This window comes from Protopterus annectens, chromosome 3.part0 (assembly GCF_019279795.1).
Source record: "Protopterus annectens isolate FY-2018-M chromosome 3.part0, PAN1.0, whole genome shotgun sequence".
NCBI classification, from domain to species: domain Eukaryota; kingdom Metazoa; phylum Chordata; order Ceratodontiformes; family Protopteridae; genus Protopterus; species Protopterus annectens.
In genome coordinates this window covers 835,433,572-835,447,125 of record NC_056731.1, presented here as the reverse complement: position 1 = coordinate 835,447,125, position 13,554 = coordinate 835,433,572, and the positions used below count along the sequence as shown (strand labels likewise).

The following is a 13,554-nucleotide window of genomic DNA, read 5'->3' as shown; positions in this document are numbered from 1 at the left end:
CAAATCTCCGAATACCAGCTACCTATAAATGTATGTATGTATGCATGTCTATCAATCTGTCTAGAAAGATATAATAAATACACACATACATATAAAAAATAATACATGAGCTGCAAAACAATTTTTACAATTCTTTATTTTTGTTTTAACTGCCCTAATACTGTTCTAATGAGACAAGAGTGAACTAAAAGAACTAGACACAATCAGTCTGTAAAAGAATATGACACACGCATGCATGATGGGTCTATATTAGATCACCAAATGCTTAAAAAAGTAAACAGTGATTAATCGACCCTATGTAAGTGAAAGCTTGCAATTTTGAACTGTCAGAACAGCGATTTTTTTCCTGGGGAAAAAAAATCGCTGTTCCAACAAAAAAAAAAAACATACTTTAAACATTATATTAAGTGGGGGGCTTCAGTCCCTTACATCCCCCCCCCCTACTTAAATATACCAACTCCAAGACCGCACTACAGTGCCGAAAATAGCAAAGTAACAAAGCGGCCAAGCAAATTCTTTCCCAGGGAAAGAATTTGCTTAAATGTCACTTCGATATTTTGCCATTTCAGGCTTTTGAGTTCGACCAAGACGCATTCGAAAGAATCCGTTTTTGGTCTTCTAATAGGGAACCATGCATGACTTAATGCTTCCTTTTTATATAGCAATGCTGTTTTAAGCAGGAATATAAAATACTGTATGCAGACTAAAAAAACATGCTATAGACTGTAGTTTGCATCACAGCATGATGACATACATATTATATATATATATATATATATATATATATATATATATATATATATAGTTGTTATTGGGAATCTGCAGCTTATCATGTGATTGTAAATTGTTAAAGCCCCTATCACCAAATCAACATGCAAATGTATATCATCGTATACTGCATTATTTTCAAATCATCTTATTAAAAGAAAGATTTTCATACAATGCACCACTATTGCCCAGGTTACTAACACCACTAATGTAACAGACAGACATTCTGGAAGCTAAAACAAACAAACAAAAAATCCAAAGTGCTATTACATTAATTATTTTTTGTTTTTACTACTAGTGCACTGATAAATCAGCTAAACAGCTATTTGAATAAAGTCTGACCGATAACATTCCCTCAAAATGTTTGTAGTCTAAGATAATAAAATAAATTCATACAAAATACATGAGATTTGTCATCTTAAAATGTTAAAGAAAATAGATATAAGACTAAAATGATTTAAATTATTCATCAGCATATTAGATATTTTTAGTATTTATGTATTTATTTACATATATTAAAATATGTTCTTCATGCTAACATGTAGGAACAGGAGCTTAGGAATGAAATACTATGCAGTCTTTGTTTTTCAGCATCATATATTTTTGCCAAGCCGCTCTATTTCTTCAATGAGAAAATCGACATCTGACATTCTTGTTGCAGGATTAGAAAAGACCATACGGAAGAAATTTACTTTATCCTTATAAGGCTGGTAACCAACCATTACTGTTCCTTCTTCCATCATCCGAGCTTTGATTTTGGGGGCAACCTAGAAAAATAAGAGAGTTCTTCAATAATTTAAAATGTCTCAATGGATTTGATGTATAAACACAGAGTAATTTTACCATATGAATGTTTGAAATGATGAATTTACAAAGGTGGTATGCTTATAACCAAGTTTCTTTACTGGCTTGCTGGTGCAAAGGCAATGCGATCCACTTCCTTGTCCAGTGACTGCAGTCCAGAAATAATCACCAGTTATTGGTAGTTCTGTCCAGGTGAGCAAGAAGATGCATCACCCAATGACCAACTCTCCTTTGTCAGGGACTCAGAGCAGAAAGCTAGTACCACAGCTTGACAGCTGGTGTAAGTCATAGGCACTGCACCTTATCACTTCATGCAAGGGGAACAGCATGGTAAGGCATCAAGGTTTGAGCGGTGGAAGGCCAAAAGGGTCAGTTATGGCCATCATACATTACACGCCATAGGTTCTGGTTATGGCTACAGAGCTGATGTCATTCCACCTGTTTCAACTTCCATGCCTGCTCTTCACTTCCTAGCACATGAAAGCATTAGCCACAAGCTTGCACTACCAAGGATGCTTTATGTATAGCTGGTAGACTGAGCCTGCTGTAAGATTAGAAAGGAGTGACAGAATGGGTTAGAGGTCATGATGGTCTTTACAGCTTAATGGAAGTGAGATGCTAGCTCAGGTCACTAGATAAGAAGTGATGAGTGACAAGTTGCAAAAAAATAACTGTATCTTCTAGTCTCTGACATTTCACACCCTTCTGTTTTTATGGCCTAATGTTATACAGTTTCTTCACAGCATTCACTATTATTGTGTAAACTTAAAACTATCTCTTATTCTTTTTTTATGTCTTGCTACAATCTCTAAGTACAACTACTACATGCAAAACATGACCTCTGGCTTTACTCAGCATGTATGAATATATAAAGAATGGGTCATGCAAGACATTCCCTTGGTACACATATGTTTGAGAGTGTTAAACATACCAAGCTTTTTATATGCTGAAGAGTGTTAAAAATACAAAGCCGTTTTGTATCCCCCTTAAAGATGCACAGAGCTATGCATTCTATACCCACATATGTTTCACTAAAGAGTCTAAATAATCTCTAATTCTGTGAATTATCACAACATAATTTACTTTTATACAAAAGAATAAAAACTTTTTGTTTTCTTTCTAGTACAATGTTATCCTGGTGCAAGCATTTATTTAAAAGAGAAGCTTGTCTGATTTAGGCTCTGCTGAGGTGCATCATCTCTGGGACATTTTACAAAATTCCTGAGGCACCAAGACCAATAAGTGTTTTTTCTTTCATTTATTTTCACTTCTTTTATCGCATTTGCACTTGCTTATTGTTTTTATCTGTGCTTTATAGCTAATGTATCACATTTGCACTGTTTTAAAAGAATTTACTGAGTAACTGCATTTCATTACTGTTTAACTGTATTTCACTGCTACTTACTGCAATTTGTTACTGTTTAACTGCATTTTACTTCATTTCATTACTGTTTAAGTGTATTTTTTCATACTGTGAGTTCATTATGTTTAACTGTATTTTTTCTTACTGTGAGATCTGTTTTTGTCTGTAAGTGGTTAATCTGTGCTTTTCTGTTAGATTTACTGTGTTCTTACCCCTTAAATTGAGTAGCATAGCCTGGATACAGGTTTGCTGCATCCAGAGCTGTTTTTTTTTTTTTTTTTGCCTTCTGTATTTCTGCCAGCCATCTTGTTTTTGCCTTCTGTGTTTCTGGCAAGCATCTTGTGTTGGTAGGGGCCTATTTTCTCTGCTAGTGAGAGTAGCAGGGCTGCCTGGACCTTGTCTTGCACAAGCTGATTGGTAAAGAGAGCAAAGGATAGCAGGATTGGCTAGATTTCCATGTTACTAGAATCTTCTATTTTTTGTGGTATTTAAACTCTTCATTTCACCTGGTTTGGGCTTGTTTGAACCAGGCTCTGCTGAGATGCATCATGTCTGGGATATTTTACAAAATTCCTGAGGCACCAAGACCAATCTAAGTGATTTTTCATTTATTTTCACGTATTTTAGTGCATTTGTACTTGCCTATCATTTTACCCGTGCCTTATAACTAATTTATCACATTTGCACTTTTTTACAGCAATTTACTGATTAACTGCATTTCATTACTATTTAGCTGTATTCTGTTGCTATTTATTGCAATTCATTACTGTTTAACTGCATTTTACTGCATTTCATTACTGTTTAACTGTATTTCTTCATACCGTGAGTTGTGTGATAACCTTGTAGTACTCATCTTACAGCTTCCACCCTTTACCCCTCAGCTCTCTCTGGCTTCTCTCCCTCACATTCTGACAAATATGGATGGACAGTTTCCTAAGGTTTCTCCTGCCAGTCTGGTTGATGTGGGCATCCTGAGACAGTGTAGCAACTACCTCATGTACACAACCTTCTACTACTACCACCTAGGAATGCAATTTGTGAGGGATGCAATTACATTAAGAAACTAGAGTCTATGTTCTCTTCCTCACAAGCCAGCATATCTGGCACGGAGAAGGTTGTCAACACAAACACCACACCTCAAACACCAACCGCACCTACACAACACAGATCCACATATGCAGAGGTCCTTACCAAAAACATACAAAACAAAAGAGACCTCTGAGGCAAAAACACACACAAACTCCATAGCCCACCACATCACACACCACACACAGTTCACACACCTGTGTCTCACAGCCACTAAGGCCTAACCATAAACTCAACATATTAGTCATAGGAGACTCCATTGTGAGACACACAGATGTGCCCCTCACCAGGCTGGATAAGGAGAAAGTCAAGGTTAGTTGTTTGCCAGGTGCCAGAATCCACCATATGACACATGCACTCAAGTTTATCAACAATAGGTACTGTTATGACTCTGTCATACTCCATGTTAAGACGTACCTCCTTGGACTATATGAAGAGATACATGATCAAGCTCGCTGAATATGTGTCCCATGCAGGTATGTCCCTAGTCTTAAGTAGGATTCTACCATCACCCAGAATGATACCACAATACAAAAAGAAAAAGATTGACTTTAACAATTGGCTTAGAATCTGGTGTCATTCCAAGGGAGTCCAGTACCTGACAGCCTGGGAAGACATGACTGGCAGACCACAATGCTTTGCCAGAGATTGCATCTACCTCCCTTGGGCTTCAGGCTTCTGGCAAAGGCTCTTGCCTCCGCCATAGTGCCTTTTTAGGCAATGCCATGAGGTCAAAACTACCAACAGGAAAATGTCATCAAAACACAAATTAAAGGTCATGCTGCTAAACACTAGGAGTCTAAACATGAACCTGCACTCACTGCAAGCATTCTTAACCTTAGAAGATACCGACATTTGTGCAGTCACAGAAACCTGGTTCAAAGCCATGGAGAGCACCCCAGACATACCAGTTTACTCATCCTATCATACATTCCGACCCCAAACTGTGGGCAACAAAGCAAAAGGAGGTAGAGTTTGAATATATATATTAAAGACATACACGCCTCCAGGCTGGTCAAAAAGTATGATGCACAACAGACACTCCAGCTGCAGTTAACAGTTAACAAGACCTTTATTCAAATCACTGCTAGCTACAGGCCCCCAACTTTCACGATGACCACTCCACCTATCAAGACCTCTTTGAATCTATCAAGATTCAACCCTTTACCCTGATTCTGGGCAACGTTAACCATCCAAACATAGACTGGAAGAACTACTCATGCCAAAACACAAATGTCCAGAGATGTCTTGAATTCGTCACTGCAAATGCCTTGGACCAGCTGGTCGACATCCCCACAAGAGGAGATAATATCCTGGACTTGGTATTAACCAACATGAGTAACCACTGCAGCATCCCATCCTACAGTGTCATCCTCCCTGGTAACATCTGCTCACAAACCGGTCACTTTCGATGTCACCATCTCCCCTGACCCCCCCCCCCCCCCCCAGCAAGAGTCAAACAAAAAAACTTCTCCAAAGCTGATTACAACCTCCTCAGGGAAGATATAAACAACTTCACAGCCCCCCCTCCACAGGAACTGGCACAAATGTCCAAACCTACATCAAAGTACTATACGAGCATTTATACATCTGCTTGGAATCAGGAATACCTGACAGGACAAAATCCTCCTCCTCATGGATAAGTAAACCTGTCTAGTGGATATCTGCAATAAATAAACTCTATAATAAAGGGAAACAATTACTGTCTAGGACCAAGAAAGAGCAGATGCCTAATTGGAAGCAATCTCTCCTTAGCCTGAACAAGCAAATAAGAGCACCAGTGAAATCCTCCAAAGCAAACTTCGAGTCCAAACTGGCTGCTAGTACTAAAGACAATCATAAGGCATTCTTCACATATGTCTGCAATCTCAAATGAAGTTCTCAAATCTGCTCAGAACTGGTGGTCAAGGTCATCGCATACACAAATGCTGCAGATATAGCTAACCTACTGGCAGACAGGTTCAGTGAAAACTTCACCCCTCTGTCCCCCTCATCAGTAAATCAGGACATCTCCATCACCTGCCCCCCCTATCTTTAGGGAGGAAGTCATCACTGCCCTCTCAAAGACAAAAATGCAGCCTCCATGGGACCCAATAATATCCCAGGCTGCATCTTACATGAACTCAGGCAGGAACTTGCAGCACTGTTAGACACTCTATTCAGCCAAAGACTGAGTACCGGCTTTGTCCTAGCTGAGTGGAGGACAGCCACTGTCATCCCTTTGCACATAGGTGGAGCATCCACTGATCAAGGAAATTATAGCCCCATTAGCATAACTAGCCTGATTTGCAAAACCATGGAATGGATTCTCATGGACTTCGTTAACAAGGACATTGGCAACTTTCAAACACTCGATCCTCTACAGTTTGATTTAATCAAGGGGAGGTCATGACTGTTAAATTTGGTTGACTTCTTTGAGACAGTCACCAAAGCCATGGACAAGAGGAAGATAGTGTACACCACCTACCTTGACTTGGCCAAAGCCTTCAATACTATTCCCCACTTGGGTATAGCAGATAAACTCTCTCAGCTAGGCATCGATCCATATGTTACCAGATGGCTAGCAAATTAGCTCACTGATAGAACCCACCTAGTCAAAATTGGGGAAGCCACCTCAAGCAGTAGATCCGTAACAAGCAGTGTACCCCAGGGACTGTTCTTGGGGTCTCTGTTGTTTGAGAGATACTTTTCTGAGGTGCAGGCCAAATACAGTGGGCTATGGCTGACCAAGTTGGCAGATGACTGTAAGTTGGGCACTATTACCGATTCCCCTAGTGATGTGGACATCCTCCATGAGGGTCCACCCAAACAAATGACTGGTACCAGAAACCTGGCCTCAAACTGAATGCCAATAAATGCATCATCATCCTTTTTGGGGCGAGTGACATCCCCACAAATTATCACATTAATAACAAGATCCTAAGTATGCAATCAGTTGTGAGTGAATTAGACACCCAGGTTGATAGCAACCTGACTTTTGACCACCATATTGTCTCTGTTGTTTGGAAAGCTTTCTACATGGCCCAGCACATTAGGAAGGGTATCTCATCCAGGGACAAGGAGGTCATAACATCCCTGTATTCTTCCCTTATATGACCTATTATTGAGTACAATGCCCCTTTTGGCATGTACCTCACAAAGCACATGCAGCAGCTGGAGAGATCACAGAGGTTCCTCACCAGGAGAATTCAGGGCCTTAAACATCTACCCTACACAGATTGAGTGTCCCTCTACTCAGTCTCATACAGAGTCCTCAGAGGTGACCTCTGTCTGGCATACAAAGAAATCTGAGACCCCGCCTTGATGGGACTGCTGCATATCCGCAAGTCTAGCTCCACTCAAGTAACCAGCACGCTCAACCTCAACCTGGTCTGTGACATCAATAGGACTTATTGGCAGGACAGATTTGTGTCCCAGAGACTCCCCATTCTGTGGAACAGACTCCCTCTCCGTGTCAAGCAGAGTACCTCATTATTTCTTTTTACGCGCAACCTGGATAACTGGATGGGGAACAGAAAATTCACCTCTGGGATTCCACCTGTGTCCCTGCTGGACAGGAGCTTTGAGTACCGACTTGTCAGGACATGGGCTAAATTTTTGGTTAGGCTTGTAAGGGCCTCAGGGCAAATAGCCTAGTAACTTCCTATGATCCTATGAGAGTGGCAAACATTCTTTCAATCCCTTGTCCAAGAAATTCAAAGCACTTTTCTCAAGTCTCTTATCTCAAATAGATTTATTCTTCTTTATACTTTTTATTTTATTTAATTATTTGTTCATTAACCAGGTGGGTGGGATGGTGCTAGGGCCATTTTCAGCTACAAATCACAGAAAAAAAAAAAAAAAATATATATATATATATATATATATATATATATATATATATATATATATATACATAGGATTACATGCATATGGTCGAACGTCAGTATAATGATGTTACAAAAGCTGAAAGCAGTGACCACAGTTTGGTAAATGTCGAACTTTCAGATGCCGAACCCAGAAATACTGAACACTGGCTGGCCAGGCTAATATTCCCCCCTCTCGACCCATGGTAGCACTTGTTGTGGTGGTTGTGCGACCTGGAATTTCGAATTTGGTGTTTTGCATGATATTCTGAGTGTTTGCGCCTGCAGGTTTTGACATTTACATTCGGAGTATGTAATGGTCAGGGATGTAGTCTTCGACCATATGCATGTATTCCATATATATATATATATATATATATATATATATATATATATATATATATATATATATATATATATATATATATATATATAGATCCACTCACTTCAATCGAGAAGTCCGTAAGTTGCTCTCTGTAACATATCCCATAACCCAACACCTCCTGCTAATTATATATAGTAACTCTAAGATTGCACAGTCCCTGAGGAAAGGGAATATTCCCCTACTGGGGAAGGTCAGTTTCACACATTTGTCAACCATCTGCAGTTGATTAAACAGATGAAGACAAATGAGCAGTCTACACCAAAAGCAGGGCACCCATATGAGTGTGTGTGTGTGTGTGTGTGTGTGTGTGTGTGTGTGTGTGTGTGTGTCTGTGTATGTATTATGTGTATATATATATATATATATATATATATATATATATATATATATATATATATATGGGTCTATTTTGTTTTGTTGAATCTCATTTCACTGAATTTCATTTCACTTCGACCATATCACCGAAAACACAAATAACTGAAAACTCATTTCACTGAATCTCATTTCACTGAACTGCAGTTAGTATATATGGCACTGTGTAGAGTACAGTAAGGCAAGTAAAAGGTATATGCGCTTTTCCCCATTGTAGTGCGATCTTGGAGTTAGTATACATAGTTAGGGTGGGTGTATGGGGGGGATGTGGGGGGCATAGCCCCCCCACTTATTTTGAGTACATATTGTCTTCTGGAGAGAGAGTTAGTGTTTGGTGTTGTAACTATGCATGTTTATGTTTAAAATGTATTGTTTTATAGTTTTGGTAAAACACAATATAAACCAAACAAATGTAGTATAGACAGTATCTTCTTCTCCAATTTATAAACATTTGGGTAAGATAAATGTTTTAAAAGTCAGACTTCATTACCTTATGTCTTTGAGGAATTGTTTATAGTATTCAGAACTACTAGTATCATATTGGGCTTCAATGGTAAAAAGGGCAAATCAAATGAAAGTATTTAAAGGCTATCTGGCTACTCCAACACTCTATCCAATGACTTCAGCAGGGAACTTACACAACACTCATCTTTCTAAATGGTCAAGCGTAGCAACTACCTTCTCAAAGTTTGAAAAAAGGTAACATTTGCTGACATTTAGCTGAAATACCGGCAAACTATTCACTACTCAAACATACTACTCCGAAATAAAAAAAACTGTCATGTGTGGCTAACAGCTTTCAAACAGAAAGAAGGCTGAACTATGGTGTGGGTTAATGTTTTTTAAGTAGTACTCATTAATAACAGAGAGAATGCAGTAGTGTCACGCTAGCATTAGGCTTATACCTTGTCAGTCATGTCAGCGAGCAGAATCCATTGTTTTATACTATTAACTTAATAATATGCTTTATTTAAGAAAATACATATGCAATCATATAGCAAATATTGACAGTGGAACAATACTTAGTGTGTAAAGATTGTTATGTCAACCAGCCCACTCATTTTAACAGGAGTCAAAAGAATATTGCTCAGAATAGGATTGATTTGAAACAACTGCTTGAACAAAGTCTAACATAACCAGAAGTGTAAATATAGTTATCATATACTGGATCAATGTGGTCTTAGTGAGGCCCTAAAGCCAATGAGGCAATGACTAACATCTAGTGTCCCCTTGTGAGTGATAATAGCAATAAACATAAAGAATAAAGTGAAAAAACTCACACTTAGACATGTCAGGAGCTCTCACTCAACTTTCTTCAGCAGAACTAAGTGTTATAGTGCACTATAAGTTAGTATATCTTCAGAAACAACAAATAATCCATACAATATAAAATACGAGCTCCTCGTCATTAAAAAAATATACAAGAGAGTCAGCAGGATGATAGTGGTGTGGCAACTTAATCCCTGTACTGCTTCACCCTGCAAAAGTATATTAGTTGAATTCCCTAATCTCTAAATGTCAGTAACAAGGTGAAAAGTACTTAGGCGAGTACACAACATTAAAAACTACCAATGTAAGTTTACAAAACATAGCTGCAACTTACAGGGATATTCATTTCAATATTTATAACTGGCAATCACAATGTTATAGAACAGTGCACTAGCTGAAGCATGAATACATGTGGTAGCTGTATGAGCCATAAAGAGAGTTCTGTTCTCCATAAAAATTTTCCATCTGTGGTAACTATCCACTACTGGGACTTTGAAAGTCTCTAAATAGACTTATTCTGAGTGAATGTACTGGCATGACTGCTTTTCTGGATATCTTAAATTGGTCATTTTCATAAGGGAAACAGTGACATTAACATCTGAAGTTGAAACCAGGTAATTTGATGATTTATTCCTCAATTATGATATCTCATTTGTACAGGAGAATTTTAATTTACCTTTTTGACTAAGATTGTCAAGAAACAAGGAGGCAACCACCACTGCTGAAATTAGCAAAAGTAAAAAAGCATACCTAATTTATGTTGAATCAGTAATCACAAAAGAGTCTGCTATAATCTCTTTGCATGTTTTTCTCTCATTAATTATATTTTTGGAGCTTTTCTTCCTAGGCCTCTACTGTAAAGGGGTCTTAATGACCCAGCTGGACCTTCCCAGTAACCAAATGCAAACAGCTAAATAAAAACATGGAACCACTGAGGTAGTCAACAAAAGAGGAAAGAGTCTCCAAACTCACAAAAACAGTGTTTTATTAATGTTCCCATGGATGAGATAATAATTTAATATACAATGATTATAGTTTTAGTAGCTTTGAATTACAAATATCAAGTTCACCTAACATTTCTCCTTCAATGAATAAATAATTAACCTAATTCCAAGCTGCAGAAGGATGGATCCCTTACTGTGACCCAAACAACCAGGTTTCAACTGGCAGCCCCAGCAGTGGAGGAGCCAATCAGGGACAGTGAGGAATGAAGGGGTGTGGCCTGTTTGCCTCTTCCTGGGGAGGTGGCAGGAGTTTATGTGCACACTGGGCAGTGTGATCCCCCTGCTGGAGACTAGGAAGACCAGCACTTGTGCAATGGAGGGGGCGCAGAGTTACTTGGAGGGAACACCCCTTGAAGAAGTGAGAATATATCTTTTGCACACAGCCTATTACATGTAAAAATAACTGACAAAGAACTACATGCAGGTACTCATGAACTATGTCATCTAATTGTGTCTGCATTAAAAAGGAAGCTAATCCCTTAAGCATAATGACTTGTGACCTTCAAAATATCATAGAACTCAAAATATATCAACTATTAACTGACATGGGAAGACATTTCAGTTAATTTAAATCTAAATTGTCAGTCTTAGAAGATAATTATTATACCATCCATGGCTCTGAGGCTAAACCTTGCATGTGAGGCAGATAAATTGTTCAAGGCAACCATCTTGTTAAATGTAGGAGAATCTCATACAGGTTATATTATCATTCAAGACTTGGAGAAAGAGTACATATCCAAGAGACTCTATTAAAATAATTAATGATATAGTGTCTCAAGTGTTAGGTTTGGCTTCAGTTCTGCATTCATATGTGATAGTCTGTGCACATATATCACTATGTCCACAGCAGCTAGTCTACTTCCACAGACAGTGTTTGTGAAACTGTTAAATGCAGATGATGTATTAATATGGGGCTGGCAATGAAGAGATTGTGTACCATCTTCTGGAATGGCTTCAGGTTGAAAACTGACACTGACTTACTATAAGAAGTGAGGTAAATGAGACTGACTATGGCTCCAGATACTCAGTAACTAGTCAAAAATGATATGTGATTTAAAATGGCTTATCCTGCAACTATTACTTAATGGAACTGGTTATAAGGCATAGAATCATGAAAAACTCTACTAAATTTGTAATGGGTTATTCAAATAATTATTGCCAGCATGCTTTCTCTTGACTGCCCCACTGATCTATGACTTACTGAACTGGAATGGACTTACCAATTATAATTAGTCTATTAATGACTACAAACAGTCTATGCATTTTTTTGCAAACAAATGTGAAAAGGAAATGAATACTAGCCATGGCCAGTGCAGCGGCAAAGAGAGATGAAGCTTTGACTACAGCCTAGCTGACCTGGGTTCACTTACTGGTCTGGGTGGCTAAAGTACTGTGAGGGAGGGATAGGCATATGCCAGTTCTAGGGGGGAGGGCATGACCTTCAGATTAATCCTTGGTGGTGCCTGGAGATGTCTGTGGGGCATGGTCCTAAAGAAAAACAGGTGGGAGTACTGGCAGAATCACTGCAGAGGTAGGACAATATACCAGCACATCTCTCATTGCATGTTCACTCCTGAACCTTACATGTGCATGCAAAGGTGAGGTGGAAAGGTGGGATATAACAAAAAAAAAAAAAAACAAAAACAAAAGAAACACTCCCAGTAGGAGTAAAATACTGCACTTGAATATGTGGTCACCTCCCTGGCTCTGAACATTGGTTCAGGTAGGGCCCAGTGGAGCCTAAAGGCAGGCCTACTGGATAAAGTAAATGACTACAGGATAATGTGGTAGCTGATAGCAGCAGAGGCCAAACTTCATGTTCAGTTCATACGGATTTGTAAAAAAATACATCAATTGATCATAGCCATTACTAGTTACCTTGACTAAATTACCAGTCTTTGACTCACTATACCCACAAATATTTACAAGACATTAGTAACTAAACAATATCAGCCATCTTTGTGCTATAAACCTTTGCATCAAGAATATACTTTTAAGCTATGGTGAATTAACTAATGCTTAGTAATACTTTGGTAATAAGTAGGGTTAAACCATTTTATTTTTTATTTATTTATTTGCTATGGGAATATTCTATGCAAGTCATATTGGTTTGCAATAGGCTATTTGCCCTAGAGGGCCATTTTAAGCCTAGCCAAATTTCACAATCCTAAAGTAAGAATCAGACTCTGTACTGTGTGTCTGTGAGGTAAACACCTTAACCATTATGCCAACCCCCAACTATGTCAACCTCCAACCGTTTATGCCAACCCTGTTAGCTAAAATCATTTTTAAATGTTTGACTTTTTTTTCCTTTGTAGAGGTTTTGAATTTTGTATAATTTGAGTCTTTATTGCCAAGCCATGTCTTTTTAATATACTTTAAGAGGTGGGTTTGGCATAATGGTTAAGGCCTTCACCTCACAGACATGAGGTAAAGCATTTAATTCTGACTTCAGATTATTGACTAGGCTTAAAATGTCCCTTCAAAGCAGGTAGCCTAGTATTCATCAGTGAACCTATTCCTTGTATAATACATTAACAACATTTTTTACTATTTGGTGATTGTTTCAACCCCAAACAAGCTAATGTTTGACAACATGCCAGTATTTCTGTTGCAGTTAAATGTGTGCCAGGCAGACATGTACCATGTATGAGCTAT

General features: G+C 38.4%; 1 protein-coding gene across 1 annotated transcript in view; it reads right to left on the bottom strand.

The window, feature by feature from the left end:
• Nucleotides 1-517: 517 nt before the first annotated feature.
• LOC122796581 (glutamate decarboxylase 1-like) overlaps nt 518-13,554 on the bottom strand; it is a 1,347,171-nt gene continuing 1,334,134 nt past the window's right edge. Inside the window, exon 15 of the mRNA XM_044065170.1 lies at nt 518-1,535. Within this exon, the coding sequence (XP_043921105.1) occupies nt 1,362-1,535 (174 nt within the window). The 3' untranslated portion in view covers nt 518-1,361. The remainder of the gene's footprint in view (nt 1,536-13,554) is intronic.